Source organism: Plectrocnemia conspersa, unplaced genomic scaffold (assembly GCF_051122295.1).
Source record: "Plectrocnemia conspersa isolate PC_06_02 unplaced genomic scaffold, ASM5112229v1 ptg000003l, whole genome shotgun sequence".
NCBI classification, from domain to species: Eukaryota; Metazoa; Arthropoda; class Insecta; order Trichoptera; family Polycentropodidae; genus Plectrocnemia; species Plectrocnemia conspersa.
This window is the reverse complement of record NW_028277167.1, coordinates 10760336-10774247: the sequence shown is the minus strand read 5'-3', so window position 1 is coordinate 10774247 and position 13912 is coordinate 10760336. Positions and strand designations below refer to the sequence as shown.

At 28.7% G+C, this 13912-nt stretch overlaps 1 protein-coding gene across 1 annotated transcript in view; it reads left to right on the top strand.

Moving 5' to 3' along the window:
• The window catches only part of LOC148236578 (uncharacterized), a 79078-nt gene that overhangs the window by 62188 nt on the left and 2978 nt on the right, over positions 1-13912 (top strand). Inside the window, exons 3-8 of the mRNA XM_088182371.1 lie at positions 4893-4942; positions 11591-11642; positions 11991-12080; positions 12151-12323; positions 12571-12714; positions 12785-12910. Coding sequence (XP_088038497.1) covers positions 4893-4942; positions 11591-11642; positions 11991-12080; positions 12151-12323; positions 12571-12714; positions 12785-12910 — 635 coding nt within the window. The remainder of the gene's footprint in view (positions 1-4892; positions 4943-11590; positions 11643-11990; positions 12081-12150; positions 12324-12570; positions 12715-12784; positions 12911-13912) is intronic.

The following is a 13912-nucleotide window of genomic DNA, read 5'->3' as shown; positions in this document are numbered from 1 at the left end:
ATTTCTCATGCATCAACATAGATTAACTAATCGTTGATTTATGACAATGAGATTGCAAGATGGCCATTAAAAATAAAATATATACAAAGCATTAAAAAACATAATTTTTATATATAACTGTTCACAATTGCGAACAGTAAAACATATATTATTGCGTATAAATTTTGTTAAAAATAATCCCATTTTACATAAAAACGATAACTTAAAAGTAGCAACTTATTTTTCCGAGTACATATATATTTTAATAGCAATGAATGTTTTTAAGAAGTTTAATTATACAGGGAGATAATCTTTATTTTAATACTTATTTTTTCTCTCCTGTTGATATCAACGATTTTACGGTGTATGTAAACAATATAAAAAGTAGTTAAATACTTTGTATTGTAAATTTGCGAAATAAAATAAAAACAGCTCTTTTTGTATTATGTAACTGTAAATTATGTATCATGCATAAGTAAATTAGTATATTTATTAAAATTAATATGTTGGAGTAGTACTTAACTTTTAAAGAATTATTACGTTTTATTATTTTATCTGAAAAAAAGGATAAAATCTCTAACCATATTTATTATTTATTCATATGTACTACGTTCGCCACGTTGGTCTTCTTATGTATCTTAATATATTTTGGGTTCCGCCTAGATAAACAAATTCCTAAACGCAATATTTGACTTATATTCCAGTTGATGGAATCATGAGCGACCCACACGAGAAAAAAAAAGATAATATGTCTCAAGCGCATGAGCTCTTTAGCAAAAAAAAATACTCCAGGAATGCTTGGAAAAACAACCATGTCACATTTCATCACATTTTTTTAATAATTGTAATGAAAACAATTTGAGTCGTTGAATAAACACATAATACTAATTTAAAAAAATAGTGCTGTACATATTTCATTAGCACAATTTTTCACTAAATTTTTTTACATAATACCAGTAAAATTAATATGGTATTTGAGTCACGCGGTATACATAATATATGTATGTTGATTCATGTAGCGGTCCCTTTAATTTTAGATTCCACTGGGACTGCTAATATTACATTATTACCAATATAATTTAGAAGGATGTACTGGAATGATTGTATAGAATGTTCATTTATACAGTCGTGATTGCGAGTCGCTCATCATTTAATTAAACCCGTTATCCTACCCGTATTAAACATGAATTCTAATACACACCGAAACCTTCAAAGGATCAAATTTAGACGGGTTTGTGCGTATCGGCCGTTAATTTTACGCGAATCACACGTAAGCGGCTCCTTTTATGATCCCTTATTTCACCCCTGGGGGTTGTGTATATGTTCATTCATCCGCCACACTTTCGTTCGGTGTATTAGAGGTACACATATACGAATGCAAAAGGTTGAAATGCTTTTTATTTCACGCCAAAACATAAATTTCGACTTTAACGATGTGAACTTTTAACCCCTTGTCGACAGCGTGGCTTTATTGTCATTCTTTTGTCGTGTAACGACGGTTCTGTTTGACTGCTGGAATTCGTGAAATTTGTCTGCAATGCAGGAGCAGACTAAAAATATATTGTGGATTATAATGTGAAATAACGAGTGTTATTCTAAATTAGCATTATAAACAGTCAAAAAGTTCATAAATATTTATTGAGAGTTATTATTCATTTTGGGATCAATTATTCTTCATAGTCCTTTGTAATCGATATATGATTATAAAAGGTCCACTTAAATTCACAGTTAAATATAAGATCATTCGCACTTGTGTAAAGGAAATTGCAACGCGTTTTGACAAAAGGTCGAATAACAATAAAATAATACTCAATACCAAAATTGCATAAATTAAAATTGTATTTGAACGATCGTAATCTAAACACAAAATAAATTTGTTAAGATTAAAGCAAATTAGTTGATTGATCTATGTATATGAAGAATTTATTTAACTGTAGAAATAACTTTTTTTTTTGTAAAGCTTTTGAAAAATGGTTTTATTTCATTTTTAAAACAAAAACATCAAAAATTTTGATAAAAAAAAGTAATTGTGATACTGTCTTCAGGGTTCAGTAGATTTCCGTGCTTTGTTCTTATGTTTATAACTGAGTTTAAATATTATAGATAAATTGTTACGAAGTCAGTGGCTTTTTTATCGCTACGTCGTGCACAGTTTTAAAAGCTTTTACAGCTCTTGACAACTAAACGATGACATATATACCTTGTTTACAAATTTAATGCGTGCGAAGTTTAGGAAGTGCCCTATAAATCTTACAGGGTCCTCTGGTACAGCAACTTCAATAAATCAAATGTGTCGGCAAAAAATAATACATGCGTCTCAATTAATAATTTATACTTATTTATTTTTACCTAATTTCTTGACCAGAAAATTAAACTATTAGTAAATGTTTTACAAATAACAGTTATAGACACTTTTTGACATTATTCACATCTATCGTAAAATGCTTAGCAAATAGTTTTTGAATAAGTAACAGATGATCTTTTTCCATGCTTTAAAATCGTTTAACCGTTTTGCAACGTTTTCTTGTTTATAAAAACAGTTTTAAAGATAGATGCCATTTGTGAAAGCACAAAGTTTATCGATCCTTTAACGCCTATAAAAAATTTTTTTTTTTTTTTTTTTAATGAGTTCATCTGCAAACTGACTAAAAATAGGATAGGAATTTAATTTTTTTTTTACTTTTTTAGATTTATGACAGTTTATCATTTCCTATAGAAGATAATAATCTTATCAGTAACAAAAAAATATATTATCAACTAGATAAAAAAAATCGCTTTCATTTTTACTGTTATTGTTCTAACATACAATCACACACATCATCTCTATTTATTTGTATATACTCTGGTTGCTTTAAGAATGTATTACTCAAATGACTCATGACATGAAGTGTTAAATTTACTTACAATTATGACGTAATTGGAGACATGCGTATTACGAAATATTATTGTCTTAGGTGATACACTTTTAGTTTAAGCAAACAACATATTGTATAATATATTAAAATCAGTTGGATACGTAGTACGACTTTGTGCGTTTTACAGAGCATTTTAAAGATCTTTACTTGAGGCTGGTTGAAAAAATAATTAAAAATACTTTATAATAAATAAGGTTGGTAGAATAAGATACAATTAACAATTCACAAAGGTAGTTAAATTTATTTTAAAATAAAGTAAATTGAAATCTGTTTTTAGTTATAATGTAAAAAAATATATTCTTTATAAAAAAATAAGTTAATAAAAAAAATTGGAATTTATTTTATAGACCCTGGTCTCAAAATGGTTATAAAAATATAATTTTAATTAAAATTTCCAGTATTAAATTTTTATGGTTCCATACCATTTTGCTTTAATAAAATAAAAGTACTTGAAAGTTATAAAGAGGACTTAAAAATAATATAGCATTTTATATGTTATAGATTTGAATGGAAATAATTGTAAATTTAAAACATATTTTGCATAAAGGTTTTACAGTATCGTTAAATAAGTATTAATTTAAGCAAAACATACAATATACGTAAAATTGAATCGTAAAACTTCTCTTCGCTACATCAAGTTTGCCTATTATATTTATAAAATAAGATAAATAAAGAATAATTATTAATATATAATATATAAAATTAAAGCTTGAGTGGTATTTCTATGCAATTTATAATTTAAATAAAGAAAAATAGCGTAAATAAATCGAATGTTTTCTATATTTAATACTAATGAAGAATTTATTCATTATACATATTTAAATTTAAAAAGTAATAATTTTGATGTTGTATTTTATAAAGCACGTAAAATTTCAATGTCGTTTTTAAAATCAAATTATTTTTAGACTACATAATGTCAATATAAAATAATATTTATTTTCTTATATATATCTTAATAATAATCAATGTAAAAAAATATTGATATGGTTTGTTGAAAATTTGTTAATTTTTTTTATGTATATAGACCAAATTATTTTACAAAGATACATGTATTCTACAATTTATTAATAAATTGTATAACAGTAGCTTATATACAATATGTGGATTTTATCTAAAAAGCTTGAAAATACAATCATGAATAAAAAATAGCCACATGAATGTGTGTACTAGAGTTTATGAGGATTCCTTTTGAGTATATCACATGAAAGCCATTTTTAAAATATAAAAAAGTATATGTCTCCGTAAAATATATTATTGTAGACAATTTATTTTATTTCAAGTATTAACTCAATAGAGAACGAATAACGAATGAAATGAACCAATTTTCTTAGGTTTAAATCAAGTTCGCATTCATGCTATAAATTCTAAATAATTTGATATATTGTACATTGCTTTCCTGCAAATTCAATACAAACTTCCCGACTGCTTTTATAACTTAATAAACTATCCGGTCTATTAAATCCTTTCATCTATCATACTATCATGTAAAAGTATTTAATTATTTTTTTATAAAACTTACATTTTATACAAAATTTGTGCTCCCAACTTTGACACCAGTCGATTGTGGAAAACTTCAATAATTGATATTTCAACTTGTTAAGAAGCAATTTATTCCCGAGGAGACAAAGCCTCGTTTGACTCTTTCAATTTCGAAGTGTCATTTAATTAACGCAAATAAAATATCAAGACTTTCAAATGCTTTTCAATTAAGTAATTAAACGTTATTTTCAGTTGCAAAATAATATATTTTTACGAGTGTTTAACGATTACGTTTTATTCACTCGATCGTAAACATTATATTATTGTTTAATCAATGATTATAAATAGCCTAAGAGGGTACACTTGATTTATTGTTATCGGGTATATTATCATTTACGTAGAAATCTCGTATAAATTCACGGGCAATTATAATTATAACGTATATGCTATCGATATGCGCCGCATTAATGAACGTTATTTACATTCGACCTATATGAATTTTTTATATTACAATTTCAGGTGGAGTAATGAACGACCACGTTAACGGCGGCTCACCTGAAAACACGCAGGTAATAAAACATATACAATTTTATTATTATATATAATACGTTATCGTTACACACACGCGTTGTGTTTGTAACACAGTTACGTGATGTGATATATTACGTTTTTTATCCGTGAAAACATATAGAATACTATCATATTATATGCGCGTTGTGTTTATTATTAATATCTAAGTTAAATAAGCTTGACAGAGAAGCTTCTTTCAAAAAATAATGTTGTGTTATGCTAAAATAACGTTATTCACTGATATTAACGTTAAAAAAGATGCAAATGAATATCTATATAATTAACAAAAAATTAAAAATTAGTTAAAAAAAAAAATTTAAAAGTTTGTAACACATTTTTTTGTAATCGTCTTGTGGTGTTAGTTAAAAGCTTTTCAGCGGTTAGGAAATTCATAGATTATTTTTTTACTTTCTATATAACTGCTAGGCATTGGTAAGTTTCAACAAAAATCGTTTAAAGTTATAGATCAGTGAACGTCACATCTTCCAATTTTTACATACATACATTCGTGCGTGCTAAATACGTCGTACAAAAATACGATTGTGTGTTGTTTTTGTTTCTACTTGGGCTGCAATAACGGTTATTATCGGGAAACTGCAGCGTATCGGCATACTTTAGAGAGTTAAGCAGAAATCGATAACAATTTTACACGTATGATATATTATTTAAAAAATAAAATAAAAAACATTTCAAAAATTAATAAAATATTTTTGTTATCTATATAACAAAAATATTTTATTAATTTTTGTAATTTGTATCATTATTGATACATATTCCGTCACTTTTTAATGATGTAGAACAAGAAGATTGGTAGTTCATTTTCAATTTTTAAATAGTTACTATGTGCACCGAATCCAAAGACAGTTTGCTGTTTACTGATACATCGAAAATTCCTAATGCAGTGCATCAGCGTTTTTTTGTTAAGCTAGGGAGAAGCGATACATTCTCGCTTCTCATGTTAAAGTGCCAAAGCTTATTTCAAGGTTTGTCATCTGTGTCAAATCCAGCTATAAAAATAAATAGTTCGGCCCATTTCGCACAAAATAAGTAAAAACATAATATACATGTAATATCACAGTAACTAGTTGTCAGCTCCTACCATATCGTTATGTTAGTTCCAGCGTCTGTGTGTTTTGGGTAAGAAGTGGAAGGTGTGACGCTCACTGTTATAGGTTAAATATGCATTTTTGAGGAGCACATGCATACTTGTTCTAGTAAAAGTACTTTAAAATGTCCCGGGCAGACAGTTATTGTTCAGTAGTTTCAATCTGTTGGCAACTATGAACCATACCTAGTCTCGACCTCCTACCTGGGCTGTCACGAATGACTGCCGCGGTCCGTTTAGCCGACGTGGAATTATTTATGGAACTCAGAATCATTAATTAATTTATGAAAGAGGGAGAGTTAGTGCTCATTCGCGCTCCACGTATCTACGAATCACTCTTAATTAGAACGAAATCATTCAACATCGCATTATCTCCGCTTACTAAATCAAAAATACTATTTTCTTAGAGGAGCGAATATCGTCCCGTTTCTTATAGACCTCACATAGATGCTACCAAAAAATCTGTGAAATGTGAGATTTGCACGTCTACTACTCAAAAGCAGGCACACCCAAAACATAACATTGGCAGCCTGGGTCATTTCTTAGACAAAATCTGGTCTCCGTGACCCGTTAAGAACTGGATGGTCCAGAAAGCCTTGTGTCAAAACCGAACTCACTTCTCAAAAGCAATTGTCTGGTTGGTTTGGCATCTGCGCACGGATTATCTTACCGAAGGAAACACTATAATGCATACAATTGAATATGAAAGCTCGCAGTCTTTAAATGGGGCGTGAAATCGATTGGGTACATACAACGGAACCAATGTTATGAGTTGAGAAGAACAGTCTGTGATATTAGGAGGTGAATGTGAGCCAAACCAAATTATGTCCTCTAAGCATTTTTAGCATGTGCTACAAATATAGCCCAATACATCCTTCTCTTCACCCACTAAGTGAAAACCTAATGCGTCCAAGTAGGACTAATTTGAACATAGCATTTCGGGCTCTTTCTGGTGTGGAGTTTGGTTAAAAATATTTATTTTTAGAGCTCTGTCGCGTACATAAAATAGACTACCCGTCAAGTCTAACCAACAGTTCTAAAATATTTTATTGAAATTGACGCACTGAGCGTGAGTAACAAAACACCTTACGCATACAGGCAATTAATCCATTCATTCATGAATTTTTGCAAGTTTTGTTATAGTATAGTAAAGGACAGCACTTTAGGTTTCAAAACAAAAATTGCGAGATTGTTAAATTTTAACGGTCGTTTCAAACTTGTTAAAAACTTTACGCAACGGTTACAAAAATTTGTATAAAAAAGACGGGAACACAACTATTCGAATTACACTTCCAGATCGTTGTAATTGGCGGTGGTAGCAAAAAGTGGGCGAGCCCTAAGCTTCCCTCAGACTTGCCATGTGCATAAAATCAGATTTATAAGGCCAAAATCGCAACTTCTATCCATGGCACCATCCTGGCAACATCGTACAGAACAGTTTATTAATTATGAGCAATTAATATAAATATTTGTTATTGGATCAGTACAGGTTTCATTAAATAAATTAGTGCTAAGGCGCTAATGTATTATATTTGCTTTTAGTACATCTACAATATTATATGCAAATTATTCAAAAATATATTTTAAAAAGCTCATTTTTATATCTAATGAATTGTCAATGTTATATTATTTCAATTCAAGCTCTTGTTAATGATGTTTTAAAAAAGTTCACCATTAAACGAATATTAGATACATTTATTTGAAACATAGTATTAAGTTCGTTATGATTGAGTTTTAAAGCTTTATAAGTAAGTGAGTAGAAATGTCGGGTAGTCTCATGGTTAAAGACCAGACGTTTTCCCTTTAAATTATTACGTAAAGGCAATAATTATTAACAACGTTACTTTTGGTAAGCCGATGAGGTCGTTAAATCAACGGGTCAATAACTACATCACTGTTCCCAGATAACGATGACCCAATTATCTCCAGTCGATAAGCGTGACGCAACCCTTTCATAACGGGTTAAATGTTGATTAACGCAAGCTTTATGATGTTAATTAAACCGACAGGTGTTTGCCATGTTCCATAATCGATTAAAAACTGACCGGTGGAAGGTTATTTTTATAACCAGTAAATTAAACACGAAATGTATTCTTTTGTTTACACACACCCCAAATCCAAAATGGGTGGGTTATCGGTAAATTTGAGGCTAGTGTTAAACAGATTGATTCGCTAAATTTAGGAAATTCATATTTTTGCGAAATAACAATTCTTGAAAATGTTTTCTATGGATCACGTGATCACGTGACAACAACAAACAAGTGTGTGACATATATTGTGATTGGGTACGTTGTTGATACTTACTAAAAAACAAAGTCGTGCATGAAAAATAAAACGAAACAAAATATCTACGACGCAGCTTTTACGCAAGCAAAGTAGGGGTTTGCTTATGAATTTATTGTCTAAAAACTTCTACAATACTTTTGAATTGAGCCTCGAAGATTATGGCTTCCTTTGTGTACACACTTCGAAAGGTTTTGTTCAAGTGAAAACTCGAAGCGAATTAATTACACAATATTGAAGATTAACTCACTGTATCAGCAGCGTGCTCATGATGTAACTTTCGTAACAAACAGTATAGCAATATATTTTCTTTATAAACTATCAAGTACTGTAGTGCTAATAAATATCAAAATATATCGGTGAATGTCAATAAAGAAAACATTTAAAAAATATATTTATGTTATTGATAGTATAGTCACAGATCTTTCGTGTTCGGTGTAAAACGATCTAAGATAAAGTGTGCTAATCTGTTTAGGTTTCATTCACCTGCACAATTTGTTATATAATGATAATTTCGAACAAACGAAAAAAAAGCAACAAGTCTCGAAAGTGCCACACATAATATATTCACATCTTGTGACCAAATAAGCTATTAATCACCCAATAGCATCACCGAAAACTACTCTTAGTTTGGAAAGGACGCGCACTAGACAATGCATTTTACCCTGCGTACATTACTAGTGTCCTTTGACTCTTTGGTTATTGATCGTCTGGCCATCTGGGCCGTTACGCAATGCAAGTGTCTCACAAACATCCCCATCTGGGATTCGCCAGAACTGTCCTGTGACACTGGATCAAAGCGAGAAGCTGCACTGGCGACATGAAATCACAGCCGACTGAAAAGTCACACCCCTTCAGTCTGAACCTGACAAATCTTTGTACGTCAGATAATATATATATATATATAAGTTAAAATTTAAAATAAAAGATTCGAATCAAGCTTAATTTAAGTACAATTTATTATGGATGTTTTCAATCCCAGACATTAAGTAATCAAATATGTATCAAAGCAGTTTTTCCCTTTTCAGTTAAAAACAATTATTATTCATTACTTTTAAGCATTGAAAAAATAGCAATTGTATATGTATCGAGTTTTATTTGGTTGAAAGTAAAGTGGCCATTATTTTTTTATGGTTTCAGGTGACGCAGGTTTGCGTTTCTTATATAAATATAAAATTGTGTTTTTATTTGTTTCTGATAAGTCTTCATTATTTGTATTTTAGTTTATAAGCAATTTAATATATAATAGTAAGGGTCAGAGCAATCAACGAATATAAATAGCGAAATAGTATTTATTACTTAAACCACAACCAAATTTATACTACATATATTTTATAAATTGTTTATATTTTTTATGGTTTTATTATGTAATATTTCATGTTGTTGTGTAGACAAATATTCACAATAATAAATTATTATTTATGTTAAGTTATGCTACAAAAACATTAGACCGTCAAGAAAGCCATACTCTATCAAGCCATTATTCAACACATATACCAGGCGTTATTATAAGGGTGTGATTTAATATATATTTATTTTAAGAGACATATGCATTGAAATAAATATTTTGTTCCATAAAATTAATTATTTGTGCATTTATGTAAGGTTAATTTTCGGATTTTTTTTGAAAAAGGATTCGTTGCATACAGTTATTCATGGGGTATTCACTGTTCTGACCAATGCTCAATTGGAACAATAATTTTATAATATACCTGTATAACTAAACATAACTAAATTCATTTTCCCCACTGATAAATCCTTTTAGTGTATTATTCTTTATTATTTAGAATTATATTATATTATTTTATATAAATATGCACATGCTAATAAAATATTATACATTTAAACTTTATTAAAATATTATACATTTATTTTTATTTAACTTTATTTTTATTTCATGCTTCTTATACTTGCATATATACTTTTATTTTTATTGAAAACTGTTCTCATATTTCTCTCATGCAATTTTTTAATTGTATTATAATTATCTTATAGTCAATACTGAAAATATTTCTTACCCTACTAAATACGCCAATATTTTGCTTATTTTTTAACTATATATAAATTACATTACTCATTTAAATTTTCACCTGATTCATAGTTTGTAATCATTATTTTTGTCTTTTGTACATTTAATTTATCAATCTTCAATCAAGATTCAATAATTACAATACCAGTGTATTGTAATTATATAATTTATAAGCAATACTTATCTGAAATAACGGGAGATGTTTCCAAAGTTTAAGGAATTTCGTTATTCTATTTAATATAACTTGCGCAAACGGAACAGGATTCTTAACATGCTTACTGTTAATTAAGAATATAGAAAATTTAGTCGCTTTGTTAGATTTAGTTATATGAATTTGTAATAATTTTGAAGCACTTGATTTACACAGAGCAATTATTTGCTTCTTGTGTAAGGAAGGATTAAGATTCACTTTTATTTACACTACGACTAAATTCGATTAAGAAGCGACGAGGTAAGGTGCAAGCTCGAGCTTTATTAAATTATCCAAATGCAAGATCATATACAGGCTTACTATCGAATCACACCATCTTTGGTTAGCTAGTAATAAAAAAACTATTCCAGGCAAACATTATCAGTTATTTAATGAAGTAAATAGGACGATATGTAAGGGAATACTTCACAAAACATTTTTTTTAAATATGATTAAATAATAAAATTACAGAATACTTCATAAAAAATAGGGAAATTGTGTAAAAAAAATATTAATATATTACAAGACATACATACATGTTTCTTATTGTAAACATATGCATAGATACTGTTCTAATTACAAGTATCTACATTTTCCAACATTTATAGAATGTTTTCTATAATTGTATTTTCAGTCAAAGCTATTTCAAAATTCAGCTAGCACAATTTTCTAAATCTAAATGATTTGATGCATTGTGGTGAGAACCATAACTGGACAATTCAACTGCAAACAACTAAAATATATCATCCTTATAGGATGCCAACTATATTTTTAAGTTTTAATAGAAATATGAAATAATAGTTTAACATAATGTCGTAATTATTAAGCAATGTGTATAACCTAACTATTTGTATAGTTATTATTTGTTAAAAATAAATATTTCTTTCAAATTAGTATATATTTGAAGTACATTTTTTTTCCTCTTATACAATTTGATTAAATTTTCAAACACGTAGCTATTTCTCTCTGGTGTATTCAGAAACTTTGATTTGTTATTCTGCAAATACAAATATCTAAAGTAAAGTTTTATTTTTTTCCAGGATGTGGAAGTGCGAGAATTGGAGAGCTTGAAACACCCACAAGAAAAAGAAGGTGATATATTTGTTTTATAAATGAAATACATTTCAACATTTGTATCGTCACAAAAGAAATAAACACATATTATATATATACAATGGTACTCCATTATATTATATCAATGTGTTAAAACAATGATACCACATTTAGGAAATTCGATAAACGCTTGTTCTCAGAATGGTTTATTATTTTATTCATTCGTCTGTGTTCTAACACGATTTTCCCATTGAGACATCTCCATTAAGGGGAAGAAAACAGCAAAGTGGATCATTAACGAGGGTTAAAATGATTAATAGTCCTATAAATAATTGGAATATTTCCTGAAACCATTAACGCATAATTTATAATATTTTATTGATGCAGGTAAAGCGGTACAAATCGTCAAAAGTCAATCAACGTCGATTATAAACGAAAATGGAAAGCACAACGAGAGGCATGACTTAAGCGAATATAGTAAGTTAAGAAAAACACATTAATCATCATTATCTTCTTATTTTGCTATTTAATAAATATTTCAATTTAGTCGACGAAAATGGAAAATTAGTAGCTCGTGTTCATCAACATTCTGAGTCGTCGAGTGTGGTAGGTGGAAAACCTCACGAAAAAATCAGTACCGAATTGGAAGTACCCAGCGAAGGAGTTCACCAGACTATAATTCATGACAGCGATAACGAGGGTCAAAAGGAGAGTGTAAAGGTGTGTTATTTTATTATTTAGTATATTAAATTATTATTATTAATTTTATTATATATGTATTAGATAAATTAAGGCAATAAAAATAACATTTACATAAAATTGATTTGTAATTTAAAATAAGTACGAATTTTACTAGAATCATATTTTTTGTAAATAAATTAACAGTATATTAATTACTAACTAGTGCTAGAAAATAGTATTGTTGCATTTTATAAATCATATGTGTTTTTTTTTTAATTATTGGTAGGCTTTTCCTGGAGCAGCTCGCTTAATGACACCCAACAGTGATGCAATCCCACAACCACCACCAATTTTGGGAGTACACGAAACCACAGAAAATGGTAATCGTAGATCATTCAATGCTGATATAACACAAGAAGAAAACAACAATGTAAGTTCTATATTAAAATATTAATAATACGAGTAATACATCATTATAATATAACAATAAATTATTATAGGTGGACCACTATTCTTCTTATTCTGGAATTCAATATTCTCCATTGGATATGGCTGAGTATATATTTTGGACTGGCGATGAAAAAGGCGTTACATTGGCTATAGAAGAATTCTTACAAGATGGATTGGTAAATAATTATATCATTATTCAACGTGATTATAGTAAAACTAAGGAACTTTAATACACTTATATTTAATATACAGTATTGTAAAACTAAAGTCTCTGATTAGTAACTTTGAGGTTGCAGGTTCAAGCCCCGGCACTCAAATTTTTATTTATATACTAATATTAATGTAACGCATCGGGCTGACGCCTGTCAGGTTACAACAAAAGATTTAAAAAAAAAATATTGTGATGATTGTCATAACGGTTCTTTCACGCTATTGAATGAGTACAATACATTGTGTAGTGGTGATAAGCGGTTATAGAGTTTAGACCACATTGATTAATGTTTATGGTCTTGGGTATTCAATGTTGACGTTTTCTATTTATTGTGTGTTCATATATGGCGATTTCTCCTCTCAATATTTTATTTATGAAATGAAGCTTTCTAACAAGGAAATATGAAAATTTTTATATATGTACTTATTACTAATGACTTACAGATAGAGAGAGATTTTACCCAGCAACGTCTACAATTTTTAGCATAGCTCTACTTATAATTTCTAGTTATATTGAGTGACCTTTTTATTTCGGAAACATGATTGAAAATACTAGTAATATATATATTTACATACTTATTAATATTTATTTTCATCCAATGTTACAATGAATGTGTATTTTTTTATAAAGTTATATTTTCACTAGTAAAATCCAAATATATTTTCACCAAAAGATATGTGTTTCTAATAGCGAAAATATAATTTAACTGATAGGCGCTAATATGCTCCTTTAAAATGTCTATGAAACTCAAGTTGACAGTTGCGAAACGTTAATTTGATGTACAAACCCAAACCTAACCTAATTAAATTTCTAAAAGAAATTATAGTTTTAGAACTTTCATTAGGTCAAGTCCAAAATACAAACTAAGGCAACTCATCTCTCAGGGGAAAATAAGTACAGATAGAGATCGCATCTCACATATTTGTGGAGCAATATGTGAGATGCGATCTCTATCCATAGTTTGTCT